Below are 23,157 nucleotides of genomic sequence, written 5' to 3' on the forward strand. Positions count from 1 at the left end.
TTGTTCAAGGCTGTCAACCAATATTCACCAATGATTATGTATATTCCACAGAGTCAAATAGCAGAATTGTCGGGATTTTGTTTTGATCAGCCACAAACCATGTATGATGAACACAAAAAATATATAATGCCAAAGATATCTCATCAATGAGAACCATAGAAATCTATTTAAAATTAACCTCAAAAGTAGCTTTACATCATTAATACATAACTCCTTAAAGCAACAAACAAGTCAGTTTACTATCAGATCTCAAACATTTGAGCGGGTCTTTTTTGGTATTTGCATTTGGGCCTTTTTTAAAAAAATTGAAATTTGCCCAAGTAAGTTGCCACGGATATTTCTTAGATTGTCAACCGTTTCTTATTAGGTTGTTAATACTCGCAAGTTGTCAATCACATTGGCAGAGAAAAAAGTGAATTGAGAACCTTAGATTAGGAGAGATTGTGATATCATTTTACAATTACAATATAATACTCTAAGGTCTCCTGGGACCTGCTATTAATATTGACATTTCTTGAGACCTTAGATGAATAAATTCTATTTCTTAGGATTTGTATGTAATTTTTCCAATAAAATAAGGTTCACAAATTAACTATAATGACCCTTTTATATATACACACACACCAAAATATAAAGTTTTCTCCTCAGATTATATACAAAATATATTACATGAGTACATGAAATTTTATATCATTTTATAACATAATATATGTGACTTAATATCATATTATATTAAAAAAACATAACTTTATATCAGACTTTTGACAACATGAAAATGACGAGTCAATGTGTAAGTATTGACAAGTAAGAGTGTTTGCAATGATAAATAATGGTGTTTGAGATAGCAAGTCACTAATATCAAAATCTAAAATTTATCCATTAGATTATATGTATAATATTATAGTTTTCAGAACTGGCAAACAATTATATTTATTCAAATCTAATATGAATTTCAATCATATATAAGCACAGGTGGTTGCAAGGAAACCACTTAAATCCTAAACTACAAAGAGAAGATATTTCAATTGATTTCATACAATTTGCTTTCTTTCTCCCTTCTTCTTGGCTTCTTTCATAGGTTCCTCTGTCTTCTCAAGTTTATAAGTGCAAAAAAGCGTGATTCCAATTTTACATTCACCAGACTTGATGATACCAAAACAATTTGGTCTAATCCTCCAAGTCTTGGACTATCATGTAAACGCAGCTTTCACTAGTACTTGAAAATTGAAAACACTAGCTTCAAGTTTGTTTAAATGCAGTATGATGGTGGGTTGCAATACTCGGATGCATCACCACTTTTCCTATGAAATAAGAAGATTACATAGAATGACCAATTTATGAGTAAAGAAACATACAAATCTTATAGGAAAGAAAACTGAAGAATGCTATAAAACATCTGGTCACTGAATAAGAATTCAAAACTTGATTTGGAATCCTCTTGGAAAGATTTCCATGATCTATCCTCTGCACAAGTTTTCTCCCACGTATCAAGGCCTCCACCATTTGCTTCATCCCCATCATCTTCTTCTACCTCCTCATTAGGTGGTCTTTTAGCATTAGTAGTCATATTTTCTAAACCCAATATAGCAGTGATTAATCAATGTAAGGAAGTTGCAGCAATCATGAGAGTTATGTATCATATTTCATCCTATGGATAATCTAACAAGAACATGTGTGCTGAAATTATGAAAAATGAACCAGTTTTTTGTACAAATGTGATAATAAATATGAGCTCAGGTCAAAACAGGATACGAAATATACTCACGTAAAAGTTTGACACCACACAGCAAACAACAATTGGAAAATGAGTCAAATAAAGCAGTGGGAGTTCTAGACAAAGAAACAAATAAGCAACAAATTTGCATAACAGCAGTCAATGACAACTAAGACAAAAGGTAATGGCAACTAAGGTAGCAGACAAAAACAACTACGACAATAGGCAATAATAACTATGACAGTAAAAAATTACAACAACAATGGTAGGTTATAGCAACTATAATAACAGTCAATTATTACATATACAAGCTCTTGGCATCATTTATACGGGTTCAAACTAAGTTGTACTTCCTTGAGTTCTTGTAAAACTCCTCAATGAACAATGTAAAAATTAGAGCTCTTTTGTCTATCTTTATTGTTTTCATCCTTCCCCATCTTCTTAACTTATCAAAACATCCAGTATTATAAAATTATGAAAGTTATACCAATGTATCTAATATTATTTCAACATATATGAACTCACAAATACAGGTAAATATTTTCATTTATTGATTTTTAAAATATTTAACTATTTCTTTTTAATCAAAACCCAATTTCAGTAAAATAAATAGCAATAAAATGTTTCAAAGTGGAGAGGAAAAGTGAGGATTTATTTTGAATATAACACCAATAAAATATTTGAAAGTTTGAAACCTGAGATTAGTAAGATACGGGGAGAGACAAATTAGGATTTTCATTTTTTTTTAATTTCTTTAACATATGCATACTGAAAGTTTGAAACATGAAATGCATAACAAGATTCAATATGCAGCAATCTTTCATGTTCTAAACTTACAGGGGGTAAGACAAGAAATCCACTTTCTTCATGTATAATTGTTCTGTAGATGAAAAGACTATCTAAAAAATATCTTGGCTAAAATTTAGATGGGTTGATCTTGAAACACATTTTTTGGCTTGATCTTTTATCTTGAAACACACATCCCAGCAAATTGGCTTACTCCTCATTACCCATTCTAACTAAAAACAAATTGACTTATTCATTGCCCATCTCAACTGAGAAACAATTTAATCCTAGGTTACTGATTGAATCCTCTCAATTTTTTAAAATCAATTTTAAAGTTAAAGCAAAAAAAGAATGGCTAGGTTAGGAAAAATAAAAACTGTAAATAAAAAAGAAATGAGTATGAGCTTTATGTATAACATGAATATGAGGCACCATCCATATTTCACAAATAACACAACCTGTTGTCTGGGCCGGGGGAAATAGTATGCTTAAGTGAACTTGGATAAACAAACAATATGAGCTTTGTGTATCATGCATACCTGATTTAGTTTTATACAACTTGAACGAACGCACTGGGAGTAACATTTTAAGCCCACAAATTTTGCAAAGTAGGAGGAGAAATACATTAGCATAAACAAACACGACGGATGAACACAGGGTGCCAGCGATTACTGTGCTCTGACCACGAATAGGTTTGCTTCGACCACGAACTGCTTCGGCCACGGCAGCAAATTGGAAGATCTTCAACAATTATGGCGGCGGTGAAGGGCTTTGAGGCAGGTTGCTTCCAGTGAGTGGATTGAACGTTGAGATTTTGAGAGGAGAGTGAGATCACCGATAAAGAGAAATATGGTTCCCAATCCATCGTCTTTTTCAGAGTGTTTGGGCAGGGATAATATAAGCTTTTTTTTTTTTAATTACAGTTAGGTTCTTTTGAGACTCTTAGGTAATTACCAAATTTGCAGTATTTTTTTTTTCTAGGGGACCCCAGCGTTATTGTTCCAAAAAAAAAAATCAAAGAGCTCATCCCAAAGATGATTGTTCACAAATTGCGCTTGCGCCAAAGTAACCTCATCCGGTCAGGGACCTCGATTCCCAGTATTCATATTATGCAGTTTTTTCACTATTGAGTGACCACGGGAGTTGTGTGCGTGTCGTCGTTTGCTACTCTGAATTCTTGTAGTGTGGTCATGTGAACTGTTTCTTTTATCTAAAGATAAAAAGAAGTGTTTTATAAATAAGACTATAAGAATATACTTGATTAGTAAGAATATTTTAAGAAAAACATCTATTTATTACAAATAATTAGCGTAACTAATTTTTTTAATCTAATCAAATTAGTTAATTAATTCTTATATTAAATATAAAAAATAGTGTGCCCTTGCTTCTTCTTTTGACCTGTTCGGCCATGTGTTTATATATTTGGATTAAGGAATGATAAAACAATATGATGTCACTTTAGAGATAGTTGACCGATTGATGTCCTACTGTTATTTACAAATTGTTATATCTCATCAATAAGACTGTACTTGGTATGAAATACGTGGAGAAGTAAATTACGCTTTTCTTGGTCGCATTTTTGTCTTCTCCACGACACTCCAAAGCCAATTTGGATGAAGTTTCCTTCTTTTTATCATTTCTTCTCATTCTAGAAAGTATTTAGATAAAAATATAATTATAATTTTAAAAATGTTTTTAAGATGTGCGGAATAAATATGTAAAAAAATTTGTTTTCATTTACGAAAAAATATTTTTGAAAAATAGTTTTCACTAATCTAAACATTCCGTCAGTCTCAAATCCTCACACCTCGTTAATGTTAGTCTCTGGTTTTATTTTTGGATTTGGATGAGGTACAAGAGGGAACAGTGACGACAGCATCTTAATTTAGAGTAGTAAACCATACAGGACCTTTCATAGTATTCTTCCGATTCTTAATATAAAATCTATTTAACTAGTTTGATTAGATTAAAGAAGTTAGGTAAGTTAATTAATTCTAAAAAACATAACATATTTTTTTTAAAATATCATAATTATCTTTCTTAATATTCTCTCTCTTTTTTTTACTTGATTATGGTTGAGAAATCCATAAAGATAATTTAAGAAAAGTTGATAAATATAAGAAATAAGTATTATATGTAGGACTAAAATTAACTTAACAATTAGATCTTATACTAAAGATCAGAGGAGTATATCACATACAGGTGATAACACGGTAGACAAACACGCGCCCATATCCTCCTCTGATCCTTAATATAAAACCCATTTAACTGATTTGATTAGATTAAGAAAGTTAAGTAAATTAGTTAATTATAAGAAATGTGATACTTTTTTTTAAAAATACCATAATCATCTTTCTTAATACCCCATCTTCCTCTTCTACTTGATTATGGTTGAGGGAGTATCTATAGGGGTAATTAAAAAAAATTGATAAATATAAGAAATGAGTTTTTTATTTAGAACAAAAACCAATTCAATAATTGAATTCTGTATTAAAAACTGGAAGAGTATATTGCTATTGTCAACAACATGGACTCATTCAACATCTACAAAGGCACGCACTGAGCGTCTAAAACAAGACAAGCTAGGCTTTAAAAGTTGATTATATTTCGAAATTAGTAATTAGCTAGTAATCATCATCTTCATAATCATTATCAGCACCATCAACTCCTCCTCCCGCCATAGCCGCCGCTATACCTGCACCAGCTGCCGCTTCCCCAGCTCCTCTGAAAAGTCTCGTCACGAAACCCTAAAAATAGAGAAATGTACTAATCTCTTTTAAAATACGAAAAAGTCACACATGTCTATTTTTCAATAGATTATTACTTGTATTCCTCAATTGTTTCACTAGTGTGATATGAAAAATTAAAATTTCTGAACCAACCTGTGATACATGAATTTTCAAATAAAATGAATAGCAAAGCATGAAAAAAATATGGGGTATTTTTAGTTGCTATTATTTAATCTTATTTTAATTTTGATGGCAAAAGTACTGTTCCAAGGGCAAAAATCTCTAGGCAGACTACCTATAGTCAAATTTGAGTAATCAAAACATAAACTAATTTTAAATTTAAGGAATTAAAAGCAATACGAGTCCAAATGAAGCTAGTCTGGGTCGGCGTCTGCGTCTGCGCCTGCGTCTGTCAGGGGATGAAGCGGCGGCTACAGCAGCATCAGAATGCTGTGGCGGAAAGGGATAACCATCCAAACCAGCGTTAGCATTAGAATGCCTTCCCTGAAAAGAATAAGCATCCAAAGAACAATCCAATTACTAAGGTTAATGATGATGACTTGGTTTCGTAAGAATACACATATGGTATAATCTCTTTTAAAATACGAAATAGTCACACCTTTATCTTTGGGGAAATTGCAATTTAGGACCTTGGAATTGTAAAAACGCAGATAGGGACCCTTGACAACTTCACTTTGGGTTTTAACAACTTCATGACATATTATTGTTGTCAAAACCCAAAGTGAAGTTGTCAAGGGTCCCTATCTGTGTTTTTGCAATTCCAAGGTCCTAAATTGCAATTTTCCCTTTATCTTTTCAATAGATTATTAGTTGTATTCCTCAATTATTTCACTAGTGTGATACAAAAAATTAAAATTTCGAAGCCAACCTGTGCTACATACATTTTTAAATAAAATAAATAGCAGGACATGAAAAAATAGTTAAATAAGTCTTATATTAAAAACTGAAAAAATATTACCGCAGAAGGCATTTCCCTTGCTTCCAGTCCCTGAAAAGACAGTCTGCCTCTGTCAGGGGATGAAGCAATAGCTGCAGCTGCAGCAGCATCAAAATGTTGTGCCGGGAAATCATAACCATCCAAACCAGTGTCAGCATGAGAACGCCTTCTCTGAAAAGGATAAGCATCCAAAGGACAATCTAGTTACTAAGGTTAATGATGATGACTTGGTTTCGTAACAATACACATGGTATAATCTCTTTTAAAATACGAAATAGTCACACGCCTATTTTTTCAATAGATTATTAGTTGTATTCTTCAATTATTTTACTAGTGGGATCCGAAAAATTAAAATTTCTGAAGCCAACCTGTGACGCATGCATTTTCAAATAAAATAAAAGGAAAACTAATCTAGCAGTCCTCATGGTTTCATTATGTTTTAAATTGGGTTTTTATGGTTTTTTTTTCTTTTTTATTGAATCCTTAATCTTTACACAGTTAATAATGCCATTTATTGCTGTTAATAAAGTCAACCTCTCTCAGCTTTTCTCCCTCCTCCTCTCAGTCTACTTCCACTCTCGCACAACTATTATGATGTTGTTATCTTTCATTTCTCTTAAAGTTAGGTGTTTGTGTAGAACATGATGCCTTCTGGGATGTTTGAATTATAACAATCAGATAGTGATAGCCATGAAGCTAGTTGCCCAGAGTTTGGAGAATTTTTCTACATCATGTTTAGTTAGAGTCTTGCTCTTTCTATGGTTTCTTGTATGAAACACTTTTGACGATTTGTGCTTATTTAGGATGATGGCGGTTGCAATAATTTGTTTCAAATCATAGCCCGACATGTGTCTATTTTTTTGGTCTTCGTGGTAGTATGGATTTATTTCTACATCTTAGAAATGCATTACTTGCCCCTTTTATTTTGGTTGAAGAATGAACACTTGAATTCCTTAAAAATAAGCCCATAAAAGTGATGGCCAAGCAAAGAAAAAGAACGATGCCGCCATGAATTTTGGGTGTCTTCTTGTTCTGCAACATTACATAAGTACTAGCAAAAGCAATAAAGGGAGGAAGAACGAGGGAAGAGGGAATTGATTGCACCTCTCTCATTCCCATTTTTTATTTTGAGAGGAAGTGGAAGTGAGAATTGGGGGTGGTGGAGAAGTTATAAGGAGGGAGAAAGAGCAGCGAGAGTGGAAGAGATAATTGCAGGCGGACAGTGGTGTGAGAGCAGAGGTAGATTGAGAGGAGGAGGAAGAAAGAGAGAAGCTAAAGGAAGTCAACTGAGGAAGAGGATGGGCCCAGATGCCACATCATCCATTCTCAATTAAACTAACAGCTTTATTAATAGTTAGGACTGGTATTATTGACGGTGCAAACATTAAGGATTCAATAAACAGAAAAAAATTACAACGACCCAATTCAAAACATGATAAAACTATAAGGACTGTTGGATCGGTTTTCTCTAAAATAAGTAGCATAGCATGAAAAAAAAAGGGGGTATTTTTAGTTCCTTATATTTGATCTTACTTTAATTTTAATAACAAAATTACAATGTCAAGGACAAAAATCTTTAAGCAGACTACCTAAAATCAAATTTAGCGGACCAAAAAACACACTGATTTTAAATTTAAGGAATTAAAAGCAATACAAGTCCAAGTAAAGATATTACTCTTGCAGTCCTTAATATATGACCTAATTAGAAGGTCGATTTTGATTCTAAATATAGAACCTATTTCTCATATTTACCAATTACTTCTTAAATTACCCTTATTAAATAATTAAATACCACAATAATACTTTTTTACTTATTAATAATACATCTATATACTTTATAAAGTGAGTGACTACTTATTATTCATTAATTCCACACATACATCAATTCTACCATTTTATATTTTTAATAAAATAATTTAAAACATTTTTTGAAATGTCAATTTTTTTGAAGAAGTTTTAATTGAGGGTATTTTGAGAAACATATGCCATATTTATAATTATTACCTAATTTAACTAATTTTTTTAATTTAATCAAAATAGTTAAATAGGTCATGTATTAAAGATCGGATAAGTATTACCCCATAAGCCATTTCCCTCGCTTCCAGTCCCTGTCGGCGTCTGCCACCGGATGGAGCAGCAGTTGCAGCTGCATCTGAATGCTGTGGTGGAAAAGGATAACCATCCAAACCAGCATTAGCATCAGAACGCCTTCTCTGAAAAGAATAAGCATCCAAAGAACAATCTAATTACTAAGGTTAATGACGACGACTTGGATTCGTAAGAATACACATATGGTATAATCTCTTTTAAAATACGAAATAGTCACACCTCTATTTTTTCAATAGATTATTAGTTGTATTCCTCAATTATTTCACTAGTATGATACGAAAAATTAAAATTTCTGAAGCCAACCTGTGATACATGCATTTTCATGAAAAAAAAAGGGGATATTTTTAGTTCCTTACATTTGATCTTATTTTAATTTTAATAACGAAAATACTGTCCCAAGGACAAAAATCTTTAAGCAGACTATCTAAAATCAAATTTAAAGGACCAAAAAACACACTAATGTTAAATTTAAGGAATTAAAAGCAATACAAGTCCAAGTAAAAATATTACTCCTCTGGCCTTTAATATAGAATTTAATTAGAAGGTTGATCTTAGTCTTAAATATAATATTTATTTTTTATATTTACCAATTCTTTTCTAAATTAACTTCATTAAATAATTAAATACCATAATAATACTTTTTACTCATTAATAATACATCTATATACTTTATGAAGTGAGTGACTACTTATTACTCATTAGTTCTACACATACATCAATTTTACCATTTTATATTTTTAATAAAATAATTTAAAACATTTTTTGAAATGTCAATTTTTTTGAAGAAGTTTTAACTGAAAGTATTTCAGAAAACATATGTCATATTTATAATTGTTATCTAACTGAACTAACCTTTTTAATTTAATCAAAATAATTAAATAGGTCCTGTATTAAAAACCGGAGTAGTGTTACCCCAGAAGGCATTTCCCTCACTCCCAGTCCCTGAAAAGACCGTCTGCCTCTGTCAGGGGATGAAGCAGCAGCAGCATCAGCATCAGCATCAGAATGCTGCGGTGGAAAAGAATAACCATCCAAACCAGCAGTAGCATTAGAACGCCTTCTCTGAAAAGAATAAGCATCCAAAGAACAATCTAATTACCAAGGTTAATGATGACGACTTAGTTTACATATATAAATCCTGGGGACTCACCTGGCCATCTCTATTCCTGTCCATTGACGCGGACCAACTCCTCATCCTTCCCTTTTCTTCCTCTGTGGAGTTTTGATACGCAGTTATCGCCACCTCCCTTTTCTATCTCTTCACATTTCAGCACCGTGGCCCTACAACTCCCCACACACACACACACAGGTATACGGGACACACATGTACGAGCCACGGACCAAATTTAAAAGCCGTTAATTAAGGAGAGTACTGCTTCGTGGTTTTCTACTTTAATCCTTTGCAGTCAGGTAAACGCAAGCCGAGAAACGAGTCAATTATGGTGCACAGGAGCAACACATGTGAACCTCTTTCTGTGATGACTTTCGCAATGGAATCCAATGCTTATTTACTTTTACACAATCAGGTGGGGATTTCATTATGGAAAAAACTCGCTGAGTCTTTGGTGAAAACCGAGTGCCCCTCAATTCTATATCAATTCTAGGCTTTTATAACATCCTAAATTTTATTTTAGAATTTATAAAAAAATAGTAAATAAGTAAATAACAATATATATAATATATAAAAATATAAAATATAATACTCTTTTGATCCTTAATATAAGACCTATTTAACTAATGTCATTAGATTAAATAAGTTAAATAAGTTAGTTAATTATAAAAATATATTATGATTGAATGAGTATCTAAAGGGATAATTTAAGAAAAATTGATAAATATGAAAAATAAATATTATATTTAAGACTAAAATCAACTCAACAATGTGGCTTTATATTAAGGACCGAAAGAATAATATTATTATTATAAGATAATATTACCTCTGGTCTTTAATATAAGACCCTGTTTGACTTTTGTTTTGGTCCTAAATATAAGATTCCAATATATTTTATTTTTAATATTTATACATTTTTTTTAAAGCAATCATTCTAATTTTAGCCAACACACTTAATTAGCAAGGATATTTTAAGAAAGACAATACCTATTTATTACAAATAACTAACTTAACTTATTTTCTTAATCTTCTCAAATTAAACAACTACCTATTTATTAACATGAACAAGTTCTACCCCAAAAAAAATGATTACTATGAACACAGGCATCAAGCAGTGGGAAAAGGAAATTTCTTGGTCGGCCACCGAAACATGTGGGCAAGTCGATTAATGATGAGTAACGCTATAAAAGAAATTACTAATCTGCAAACATGAATAATTAATAACGAGGGTTTGGCCAAAAAAAAAAAAGAATAATTAATAACGAGGGGGGATCAGGATCGATGGAGGACATAAGGAGGGTTACAAAAGCTGAGCATGCAAACTTCTCTGATGAAGATAAGACAGAGCTGGAGAGTAAGTTCCAGTCAATGGACAAAGATGGAGATGGCAAAATCAGCATTCATGAGTTGAGGGAACATTCCAACCAATAACAGTTTCTTCAGCCTCCTCGATCGAAACGGCGATGGCTTACTGCAGTTTGAGGAGTTCTTAATTCTGAACTACATCAGTAAAAGCGGCAGGCCGTTTTGTGCTGCCTGCAAAGATTTCATCCCTACTTCGTTCTTCATTTGCAGGCAGTGTCGTTTGAGCCCCAATAATAATAATACTACTAATAATACATCTTACGATCTGTGAATTAAGTGCTACCACGAGGGCAAAAAAAGTGATCACAACCACGATGAGTTTGACGATAATTGTACGCTTTTGCTCACTCTTCAACGCATGCTTTTATCTGCTGATCAACCTCGACAGGAACCCATGCATCCATCGGCATAATAGTGTTTGGTATAATTCGTGTTTGATTTTTTAATTGGTTTAAATTTGCCTATTTGTTGCCCTTAGTATTTAAAATTAATTTTTAGTTAAAAAATCTGTTATTTTTGACATATATCATATTTAAACCAATTAAAATTAAGGTAAATAATTTATTTAGATTGATTGATATATTATTCAAGATAGTTCTAGTAGCAGTTGCACATGTTAAGATTTTATCAAATGATAGTTCTACCTTATACATATAATTAATAATGATATTTTAGAAAAATAACACCTATTTACTTCAATCAACTAATTTAATTAATTTTTTTATTCTACTTAAATTAATCAATCAGTTTTTATTTTAAGGATCGAAGGTAGTAATATCTTTTGTTCATAAATCAAGCATTCAGAAATTGAAACTATTCCACTAAATTCATCGACTTTAGACTCAAATCCACCTTACCAAATGTCAGTATTTACTAAACTATGAGCAAGCAAGAACCCTTGAAGATTTGTTACAGACAATTAATGGCTCATTCATCTCGTGTAGCAGGATCCATTCCAGCTGAAGGGCTATCAGCAAAATATTCTTGGTGCCTTACATTTACTCCATACTGTTCACAAGAAATATTGAGGAATGGATGAGAATAATCGTGAATGTGTGCAGTTGATCACAAAATGACACCCAACGAACAAAAAAGTCTAGCTCAAGAAGCTGACAAAATTCCAAGTTGATGCAGGCATTCAACCGGCCAAAAACTCAAGTTTGGTTCAGTTCATTATAATTTCATTTGATTAAACAAGACAAGCTTGAATTTTTTTTTTTATTGCAAAAAGTTTGGGTATTACTGAAGTAGTAGTTGGCACAAGTCAGAGCCCCATGGCCCTCATAATGAGAAAAGTCAAAACTAAGTTCCCCATTTTACATGTAGAGATTAGTTCTTACCTCACGCAGGGCCTTTGATAGGTCCTCCATTGTCAGCGTTAGGCGCTTATCCTGTGCAAACAAGATTTACAAGACACTGACATACATATAATAAGAAATAAGAATAGCAAAGACAAAAAATACTGCAAGCATCAGTTGAGGACCTTCTGTTGCTTATCCTTTTTGTCCTTTGGAATTGTTGCCTGCCTTGCTTTGCAGTGCCTACAAGAGCAGGCAGTAGAAATTAAAATATGTTGACGTCATCAACCCAACACAAAAAGTTCAGTCATTAAATTACTTATAGCATAGCGACCAAAAAGACTACCTATAGCATGACTAGATCTCATAATGATTAAATCTCAAAAAACCAAAAATCGAGCTTGTAAACTAAGAAATAAACTGATTCTATTATGCACAAAACTTGTGGCCATAACAGAAATTAAAAGCATAAAAAAGAAAGAAATGGCTCAATAAGCATACTGTAGGGCGTCATTGGCAACTTCAGCTACAAACTTCTGGGTAGCAACAGCTACAAGTCTAGTTCTGCCAGAAAAAGAAAAAAAAAAGTCAACTAGACCAGACAACATATGCACAAGAAATGATGGGGCCCAAAGATCCAAATGAGTAACATATCATTCAACAATTTTCACTCTAAATAAAAGCAATTATGAGCCCCCTCACCCATCCAACTAGACTGTGCAACTTCAATAACCAATAAATGTTCGATTTTGGAGTATTTGATGCATTACTTTCTTTTACCATTAATAAATTTTCTATAAAAATTATGTTGATTTTGAATGTAACTCAACTTTCTGATACTTTAATATATATATTTCCTTTCTTCAATCTACAGTCTACATTATTCTGGAAATAAAAGTAAAAACGTCCTATTAGAATTAAAAGTACGAAGGAAAGAGATACGACTAATAAGATTAGCAACGGGTCATTGATCCAAAATTACACTATATTTGAACTTAGATGCACACATTTCAGCGAGCCAAATCAGTTCACATCCCAGAAACAGATGGCAGAGCACTCTCTTTGTGAGAAAAGAATGCTCAAATAAACAATATCTAAATGGAGTGAACAAGATGATTGACTTCCCCAAAAAAAAAGAAAAGAAGTACCTACAATCGAACATCAGGACATTGAAAGCCACTCTTAGCTAAGTAATGCTCCACCAATTCATCTGGTATCTATCAGAGATATAAAAATAAAAGAGAAAGGAGTTAGCGATGGGCTTTAGATGTTCTAATGAATATAAAGCAAGCTAAGGAAGTTTTCTCAGGTCATTGATAGTGAAAGAAACTTACTGTAGGAGTGTAATCCATTAAAGAAGCTAGAAATTCTGATAGTGCAGCATCGTCATCATGCCTGCCTTCACTTGATTGTGGGTTATGGTTCATCTTTCTCAATCCTCTTTAAAGGCTTGTTCAAGGCTGTCAACCAATATTTATGTATGTTCCACAGAGTCAATAGCAGAATTGTCGGAATTTTGTTTTGATCAGCCATAAACCATGTATGATGAACACAAAAAATATATAATGCCAAAGATATCTCATCAATGAGAACCATAGAAAGCTATTTAAAATTAATATCAAAAGTAGCTTTATATCATTAATGCATAACTCCTTCAAGCAACAAACAAGTCGTTTACTATCAGATCTCAAACATTTTGAGCTTACAACAAACTTTAGTTAAAGAATTTCACACACAGGTCCACACTAAAAATACCATAGAAAAATAGAAATCAAGACAAATAACAAGTTAAATAAAAGAAAATCAAACTTGCAAAAATTAATTAAGGGATTGAAAAATATAAGATAGCAAAAAAGCTACCTACTTTCCAATCTAAACGGTTAAGAATGAAATGATAAATTCTAGAATTAAAGGCTTACACGAAAGCAAGATAATATACTTGATGATATCAGAAATTCTTATTTAGGTAGAGGCCTCTAGTCTTTCAAATATATCAGACCTTGAATGGCCATAACACTGATATCATTAGTTTTGCTATTTTAACATTTCATTTGTTCCTTCTATGTCACTAAAACAACAGATTCTGGCATATAACCATAGGCGGGCCTAGATTACAATCAGGGCATCTGTCCCTACTGAAGTATTTTAAATATGGATAGCTGATATCAGAACCTTTTAATTTTTGTTCCAGATACTTTAACGAAGATGCCTTAGCGAGCCAATAGATTCAGGCAACTCCTCCAAGCCACTGAAGAATGGCTATAACAGCACTCGCAATTTATGTTCTTCCAATTTCATCTTGAAATTTATAATCATGAAAAGTGTTGCTAAAGTGAGTAAGGTGGGCAATTGATAGTTTCTGTCAATAGCTTCTAAATTCACAGTCCAATAAGCAGCAGGAAATGATTTAGATTCAATCTTCTGAATTGCCAGACACAAATCGACCCAGTCATTTACCAGATCATGCATCACAACTACCATGAGAATTTTCTAATTTGATGATTATAAAAAGAGATTGATAAGCAGAACGCCATTACACAAAAAATCCAACATTGCACAGCAACACAGTCCAAAGTATATAAGTCGAGAATAATCAGAATAAAGAGGGCAGGAATATGATAGCCAATTACACACCATTCAACCAAAATACTAGTAATCAAAGTTAAAAATTTTAAACTCAATCTGTAAATATTCCCAGATTCAAAAGCGTCAGTATTCAAACGATTAAACAACTTGATTCAAAGCCAAATTAAAAGGAAAAATCTAAAACAAATAAAGAAACGGCGCGAAGGCATCCGACACATGTATGAAACCCACGCAGAGAACAGATGACGCGGGGAACAAATTCGAGTCTAGATTGAACAAATCAATCTTACAAGAGGGAGAAGACAAACCCCTAATGTTCGAACCTTCTTCAGTCCTTCCCCGGGAACAACCACGCAGGGCCGACAGCGGTGGACGGCAAGCTCGACCGGGTGTGCAATGCTTGTTCGTCGACGGAGAAAAATGGATCTGCTTCTTATGCCAGATGAGCGAGACTATGTTCAATAGAAGTCCTCGTGGCTTGGTAAATATTTTCTAGGAAAATTTTATGTGAAGTAATCCTCCGATTTTTAATATAAGACCTATTTAACTAATTTGATTATATTAAAGAAGTTAGGTAAGTTAGTTAATTATAAGAAATGTGATATATTTTTTTTAAAATACCATAATCATCTTTCTTAATATCCTCTTCCTCTTTTACTTGATTATAGTTGAGAAAGTATCAATAGAGGTAATTTAAGAAAATTGATAAATATGATAAATGAGTCTTATATTGGACCAAAACTAACTCAACAATTGGGTCCTATATTAAGGACCGGAGAAGTATCATTAACTTTTTTTAATTACTATTCTATTTTAAAATATTATTCTTAATTATAATTTATATGAAAATGCTGGTAAAAAAAATTTATATGAAAAAATACTGCCTCCAGTTCTTATATAAAATCTCATTTAATTTTTATTTTGGTCTTAAATATAAGACCCAATCCACTTTATCTATCATATTTATACATTTTTTTAAAGTAGTCCTTTTAACAATAGTTGTTCTAACCAATACCCTTGATTAATAAGGATATTTTAGGAAAGACAACACCTATTTAGGACAAATAATTAATTCAATTTATTTTTTTATTCTTCTTAAATTAGTCAACTAGCTTTTATAATTAGAACAATGTAGTATAAGACAAATGATTATATATATGACCGATGAATTCAATATAAGATCCTAATGCTACTGTTCCCCAGCAATAATGATTATAATTAATATCCAGACAAAAATGATAATAATTAATAATAGATTATAATTATGGAAAATATTTGGCCAAAAAATCATATAGGTGACTAGAAAAACAACTCTCGCGAGGCAGGAGAATTATTAAGATTTTGAAGAGGAAATGCAATTCTTTGCTCTTGTGATTTTCATAATTTATTCCTGTCATTAATAATCAAATTTGGCTTCTAAATGTACCTTCCCATCATATGTGAAATCAAGACTAATGGCCCATTTGGTTCCCAAATCATGGGTTTGTATTATCTTCAATCTTTAATATAAAATTATTAACTAATTTGAGTATATTAAAAATTTGTAATAGATATATATTATTTTTTTAAAAATATCTTTAATAATTAACTGTATTACTTAAATTACTGTTATTATATGAATTATTTTAAAAAATTATATAAATATGACAAATAATTAGGATTTTAATTTCAAATTAAATTAAATATTAATTAGTTTTTATATTAAGTACATAATAATATATCGAAAGCCAGATCATTTTCATGCATCCTCGTAATCATGCTAAAAGAGTCTGGCTGCCCTCTCCGGTTTTAAACGAACACTGGTGGTTTTTATCATGCAAGCCTAATTGGCCCATTCAATCCCATTTCCCTTTATCCAGGACAAAACAGAACTACTCTCTCCGGTCCTTAATATAAGACCCATTTAACTAATTTGATTAGATTAAGGAAGTTAGGTAAGTTAGTTAATTATAAGAAAAGTGACACATTTTTCCTAAAACACCATAATCATCTTTCTTAATACTCCTCCTCTCTTCTACTTGATTATAGTTGAGGGATATCTATAGGGTAATTTAGAGAAAATTGATAAATATGAGAAATGAGTCTTATATTTATATTTAGGACCAAACTAACTCATTAATTGGGTCCTATATTAAGGACTGGAAGAATATTAAACACTAAGCATTAAGCGTTGAACAGAAAAAAGAAAAAAACCTAAACTTGCCGTTTATCTATCACCATTATCATACGAACGCGCCAAGGAGTCAAAGCCACCAAGCCCCACTTCATAATTCACGCGAAAAAAATCCGGAGGGAAATACAGTTCTTAACCTTTTTTTTTTTTTTTTACCTCGGACTTTCGAGTTTAACCAGTTTGAGCCAAAACGACAACTGACTTGACCATACAAATCGAGGAAGAAATCGCATCATAGCTTGGCATCTCTCTTTGCCGCCGCCTCTGGCGAACGTTGTTCTTCTGAACTCTGTTACTCTGACACAAGCAACGGAAGCTTCCTAGTCAGCCGCGGCACAACAATGGCTTCCTCGGTCTTTTCTCTGACCTCCACTTCTTTTCCCCACAGCAAGGTTAGTTTGACTCCTTTCCATTTTCCTGATTCCCTTGAATGCAACATGTGGTTTTCATTTCACCTGGTTTCTTGCTGGCTGGATTCTTCCTTTCCGTGTTGAAATTGGTTAACTATGCTCAAACTCATCTCTGTCTTGATTTTCTGTCCTTCAGAAAGATTTGGGTCTCTACGCTTTCGCTTCGACGTCGCCTCTTTCAGCTCGAAAATGTGAGAGAGCTGTCTCAAGGAGAATTTCTTGTTCGGTTGTAGCTCCTCAGCAATCGGAACGCAAATCTTCCGCCACTGGATCAGTTCTGTTGCTTCGTTATCGCTTGTGCTTTTGGATTTATGTTTTTCTGAACCCTAGTTTGTAACTTGTTGTGGCTGGAATGACCGATTGCAGGTCAAGACAGCAATGACGATGACAGAGAAGATTTTGGCTAGGGCGTCTGAGAAGCCCCAGTTGAGCCCAGGGGACAATGTTTGGGTTAATGTTGATATTTTGATGACCCATGACGTATGCGGTCCTGGTTCTATCGGAATTTTCCAGAAAGAATTCGGTGAGAATGCAAAGGTAATTATTATCTGTTACCCAATACCTCTGATTGATAATTTGTTTCTAATGATTATAAACTAAACGAGATGTTACGTTCGATAAATATTAGAATTGCTGTGCAGTGATATGTGTTTTTCACTGCCACTGAAATTAAAGAGCTATTTGGGGTTGGATGAATTTCTTATATTTGACTTAGAAAATATGAAGAGAGCCAAATATAGTAATTGAAGCGTTTCAAAAACAGAAATTTTATACCTGGCATTTAGCGCAAGATTTGTCATTAAAGGTTTCATCTACCGCAACATAACTATTCAGCTGTTCATTATTTAAAAGAAATAAAATTGGAGCAATAAATTTTCTTCTACAGAAGATGGAAGCAATACATTTTTTGCTTGAGGTTTTTAGTCAAATTATTTTGCTTATGCTTATATGAACGATCAAAAAGTGTTCTAATGCTTATATGATTCCTGACTGGATTTTGTTTTGCAATACAAGGTTTGGGACCGTGAAAAGCTGGTTATAATTCCTGATCATTACATCTTCACAAGCGATGAACGTGCCAATCGCAATGTGGACATTTTAAGGGAATTCTGCCAGGAGCAAAACATCAAGTACTTTTATGATATTAAAGATTTGAGTAATTTTAAGGTATGCTGTTATTTTCTTCGATGTCAATTTGTTATTTTGGATTCTGTAAAGGCACATGGTAAATTCTTATAGCGAGGGAATTGAATGTGGGCATATAATTATGCAGGCAAACCCAGATTACAAGGTGTGTGCCATGTTGCTCTTGCTCAGGAAGGCCATTGCAGGCCGGGAGAGGTTTGCTTGATCTACAATTAAACAGCTGGTGCTTAACAGCATTGTGGTCCACTCTTTGTTGAACTTATTCTTTTCCCGCAGGTTCTTCTGGGTACCGATTCTCACACTTGTACTGCTGGAGCATTTGGTCAGTTTGCTACGGGCATTGGTAATACTGATGCAGGTTTTGTACTGGGGACAGGGAAGCTTCTGCTCAAGGTCAGTCGGTTTTTCATTGTGGTCTATATGATGCTTTTGCTATTTTTAAATACTCACGATATGACGTCTCATTCATCTTTACTACGAAAAACTAGAGCTTAGTGCGCTAACTGTAGCTTTTCTTGAATCAAGGCATATCTTGGGTGAAGTATAATCCTCTCTGAATTTGAATCATTGCATTTATTAGGTAGTTGATTTTAGACTCGAATGTGGTTGGTTTTGCTTCTACTTTGCTCTCATTAGGTTGGAGGATGGTGGCTTTTATAATTTTTTTTTCTTGGCTTTTCCTTTCCTTTTTACTATCTTTAGTATTCTTATGTTCTAGACCAACTTATTATAGCCATCTTTTGTTGGTTGCCTCCCCATTTTACTGGGATACCTTCAGATGTAATGCCCTTTTCATGCCTGTATAATAAATTTTATAATTGCAGGTGCCTCCAACTCTGAGATTTGTATTGGATGGAGAAATGCCGCCTTATTTGCTTGCAAAGGATTTAATATTGCAAGTAAGTTTGCCTAAATATTGGCTTTTCAATTCTATCAGATTTATCATTGACATTCATATGGTAGCTGACTGAGGTATGTCTTATTAGTTTTGTTTCTACTTCCTAAATATATACCATTGCATCCTTGCTTGTATCAATGTTGTAATCTTGCAGATTATTGGTGAAATAACTATGGCTGGTGCGACATATAAGGCTATGGAGTTTGTTGGCACAACTGTTGAGAGTCTTAATGTGAGTATATCCTACCAAGATATTATGCTAGAAAACATTGTGCCGTCCTAAATATTTCTTTAGTCTCTGAACTTCATTTATGATGATTATTTATGTTGCTTTGGTAACATTCTGTGGTGAGTAGATGGAAGAACGAATGACATTGTGCAACATGGTTGTTGAAGCTGGTGGAAAGAATGGTGTTGTTCCGGCTGATAGCACGACATATAAGTATCTTGAGGTTTGTGCAACTGATACATTCAAAATTGATGTTGGAAGTTGTGAAATCTTTCCAGATTATGTTTGTTTACTGTAATGATTTTATTCTGCTGTTAAGCATTTTTTAGTTAGTCAACTCTATCCTCTCCCTTCTAATCCTTCCGTGTATATCACAAAGTAGGTAGGTTATTTCAGAACATTTGATTCATGATTCCTTGGATTGAGCAGCTGATTTTTTAGCCATCGTCCTTTTCTGCCTTCAAGTAATAATTTTCAGAGCTGATAACTCTGGAAATCTTCATATGTGTTGCCTTCCATGTTATATGTATATGTTTTGTGTTTTGCATGTTTGTTTGAATAATTGTAATCTGTGACGCTTTGGCTGAATCAATTCAGTGAGGCTTAGCATCATTGGGAGATTTTTGTTTTTGCCTAAGATGGGTGGCTGCGTGTGATTTCTTCATGTGTGATGGCTTGTTTTTAATATGGGATTGTCTCATGCCTAACAAGGGGGTTTTAATGTTGTAATCATTTCTTGTGCAGGGCAAGACATCTGTTGCATATGAACCACTTTATAGTGACAACCAAGCTAGGTAGTTATAGTCCTTTATTGGGCTTTTTTTCTTTTTCCATATATTTAGTATTGGCACCTGGAAATGCTCGTATCTATTTCAATATAACACCTAGAATTATAAGCACGCTATCTGAGGCAATAGAGGTCCGTTCTCTGGGCAACTTAGTCTTACCAACAAAATTTGAACGTCACTTTCATTGTAAATGGGAGAAAACTCAATCATATTATGAATCGACTGTTACTAATACTTGGTTTTATATGTTCGCTTTATTGGCATCCAGGTTTCTTGCCGACTATAGATTTGATGTCTCGAAACTGGAGCCGCTGGTGGCCAAGGTGAGTAATTTGATTTGATTGTGGCGAGGTTTTATGTGTAAATCTGCCGGAATACTTTTTTTTTTTTTTAATCTGCTGCTGTTAGTTTTTATGGCTTATATGATCCTTCGGTTTTCACAGCCCCATTCTCCTGATAACCGTGCTTTGGCAAGAGAATGCAAGGATGTAAAAATTGACAGAGTATATATAGGATCTTGCACAGGTGGTAAGACGGAGGATTTCATGGCTGCAGCAAAAGTTTTTCTAGCTTCAGTAAGCATTATATGCTCCTGTTGCCAATTTTGTGATATATGCTTGCCAATTTTGTGATATATGCGCTCCAATAATTTAAAATCTCATATGCTGAACATTATAAAATTGTATTTGATTTTAATTTTTATGGCTTGTAATTGATGGCTTTTCTGGATAACCGATCTTTCTGCTAAACGACGGGCTGTTAGTGCTGTGTGATAAACAGGCGTCTTAGAATGTGCATGCCTGATTTGCATTTTTCTTATGGTATTGTATATTGCATTGCAGCATATATTACATCTCATATGGATTTAAGTAAGCTACTTTATGAAATGTTTGTATCAATGTCTCCAATCAATTTTGTGAAATATGTTTTTTAATGTAACTAGACATGTTTTCTTGTGCATAGCACAAAACTGGAAAAACGAGTCACGCTTTTCATGACTTACGAATAGTGCAACTTGATATAGATTGTAGCATTAATGATTACCTGTAGAAAGGATCACATAATGCCAAAACACAAAGCACCGGTGGTGAGCCATCTTTTTAAAAATTTACTGTTCTGTTGCCAATTCATGGTGATCTGCTTCCTGTAGGATCAGAGTCATTTTATTTTGGGTTCTATCTTGGAAGGTGTGATATTTTTTTTTAACTCTGCTGAAGAGCTTGATGTGCATCTGCAGGGTAAAAAAGTAAAAGTTCCGACATTTCTTGTACCTGCAACCCAGAAGGTATGAGAAGTTTCCCATATTTAGTTTCAGGGGCTTTGCAGCTTTAAATTCCCATAGGAAACGATTATAGATAATTGTGGAGCTGGGATCCTGTCTAATAAAAGCAGTGTTGCGGTGAGGGGAGGGAGAGAGAGATATGTCGAAGACTCACCTATCGGTGTGGGTTTACTCTTATCTCTCCTCTCTGCTCCACTGGGGAGCATCCACTTGGATGGTTGTGACATGGCGTATCTATTTGTGGATCTGCAGGTGTGGATGGACTTGTATAGCATTCCGGTCCCCGGATCTGGTGGTAAAACTTGCTCCCAGATTTTCGAAGAAGCTGGGTGTGACACACCTGCAAGTCCTAGCTGTGGTGCTTGTTTGGGTGGCCCAAAAGATACCTATGCCCGATTAAATGAACCTCAGGCAAGTTCCTCTGTTTCTGTTTGGAACATCTAGGACCACGTAGGATTTGGTCCATCCTCCAACATTAACTTCTCTGTAACGAACTAAAGTGACCTACGACATCAGCATTGGTCTTTGAGTAAATATGTTCAAAGATCAATGCCAATATCGCGAATGTGCCACCATTAATGTCTTGAGAAATGGAATTTGATAATTTTGAAGCAACCATTTGATTTACTGTATAATCTATACCCGGCAACTGCAGTTGATTGTCATTTTCATGCTTTCTAAAAATTGACTGGAAATTGAACCCATTTATTATCATCTGTTTTTGCAGGTTTGTGTTTCGACTACAAACCGGAACTTCCCTGGGCGTATGGGACACAAAGAAGGTCAGATATATTTGGCATCTCCGTATACTGCAGCTGCCTCCGCGTTGACCGGTTTTTGTCACTGACCCAAGGGATTTTTTGCAGTAAATTATTGTTATATCAATAATATTCTTGTAAAGTACGCCTTGGTCAGTTTTGTATTCTCTAACATTAAAGACATTATTGATGTTACTTGATGACCCTTTAGTTTGAGGTAATCGTTCATGGTTGTTGTTGAGAGAACGGATGGAGATGTTATTTATGCATAGAATTTCTTGCTGCTCTGTATGGTGCCTTTTCGAGAACAAAGCTTAAGGTGGCATGAACAGTGAGGAGCATCCTTAAACTAGTTTTCTGCATGTTAAATGGAAACAGTCAAGTAGGGTGGTGTTTTGAGATATAGGGGTTTGGTATAATAGTACTCTCCGGTCCTTATATAAGACCTATTTAACTAATTTGATTATTAAAGAAGAAGTTAGGTAAGTTAGTTAATTATAAGAAAAGTAATACATTTTTTCTAAAACACCATAATCATCTTTCTTAATACTTCCTTTTCTTTTCCTACCTAATTATGGTTGAAGGGGTATTTACAGGGATAATTTAGAAAAAAATTAAAAAATATAAAAATAAGTCTTATATTTAGGAACAAAAACTAACTAAGAATTAGGTCCTAACTAACATCAGAAGTAGTATTTTATAATATATCATGATGTATATTTATTATGATGATGTAATGGAATTTTACCCAAAAAATGTGGCCTTTTATTCAAACTGTTTTCTCGTCACGCAAGGATTCCTCATCTAAGCGAAATCT

The 23,157-nt window shown here is 33.5% G+C and overlaps 2 protein-coding genes and 1 pseudogene across 4 annotated transcripts; 1 reads left to right on the top strand and 2 right to left on the bottom strand.

The window, feature by feature from the left end:
* Positions 1–4,973: 4,973 nt before the first annotated feature.
* On the bottom strand, positions 4,974–9,739 carry LOC114727008 (serine/arginine repetitive matrix protein 3-like). Of its 2 annotated transcripts, XM_028913718.1 has the most exons (6): positions 9,447–9,739; positions 9,209–9,358; positions 8,266–8,400; positions 6,209–6,358; positions 5,590–5,679; positions 4,974–5,247 (listed from the first exon to the last, which is right to left on the bottom strand). In XM_028913718.1, the coding sequence occupies exons 1-6, from the start codon at positions 9,489–9,491 to the stop codon at positions 5,125–5,127; spliced, it is 693 nt and encodes a 230-aa protein (XP_028769551.1). In that variant the 5' UTR covers positions 9,492–9,739; the 3' UTR covers positions 4,974–5,124. The 2 variants fall into 2 exon arrangements, with proteins under 2 accessions (XP_028769551.1, XP_028769552.1); XM_028913719.1 differs by lacking the exon at positions 8,266–8,400.
* A 1,768-nt stretch (positions 9,740–11,507) lies between these two features.
* On the bottom strand, positions 11,508–15,111 carry LOC114727010 (transcription initiation factor TFIID subunit 10-like). 2 transcript variants are annotated; one of them, XM_028913720.1, is made up of 7 exons: positions 14,980–15,111; positions 13,405–13,530; positions 13,223–13,287; positions 12,572–12,634; positions 12,256–12,313; positions 12,113–12,163; positions 11,508–11,780 (listed from the first exon to the last, which is right to left on the bottom strand). In XM_028913720.1, exons 2-7 carry the CDS (start codon positions 13,495–13,497, stop codon positions 11,700–11,702), a joined length of 411 nt encoding a protein of 136 aa, XP_028769553.1. In that variant the 5' UTR covers positions 13,498–13,530; positions 14,980–15,111; the 3' UTR covers positions 11,508–11,699. The 2 variants fall into 2 exon arrangements, with proteins under 2 accessions (XP_028769553.1, XP_028769554.1); XM_028913721.1 differs by having other exon boundaries at positions 14,947–15,111.
* A 1,959-nt stretch (positions 15,112–17,070) lies between these two features.
* On the top strand, positions 17,071–22,607 carry LOC114727007 (3-isopropylmalate dehydratase large subunit, chloroplastic-like; annotated as a pseudogene).
* Positions 22,608–23,157: the final 550 nt, after the last annotated feature.

This window comes from Neltuma alba, unplaced genomic scaffold, assembly GCF_004799145.2.
Source record: "Neltuma alba isolate B1F8T4 unplaced genomic scaffold, ASM479914v2 tig00012427_pilon, whole genome shotgun sequence".
NCBI lineage: Eukaryota > Viridiplantae > Streptophyta > Magnoliopsida > Fabales > Fabaceae > Neltuma > Neltuma alba.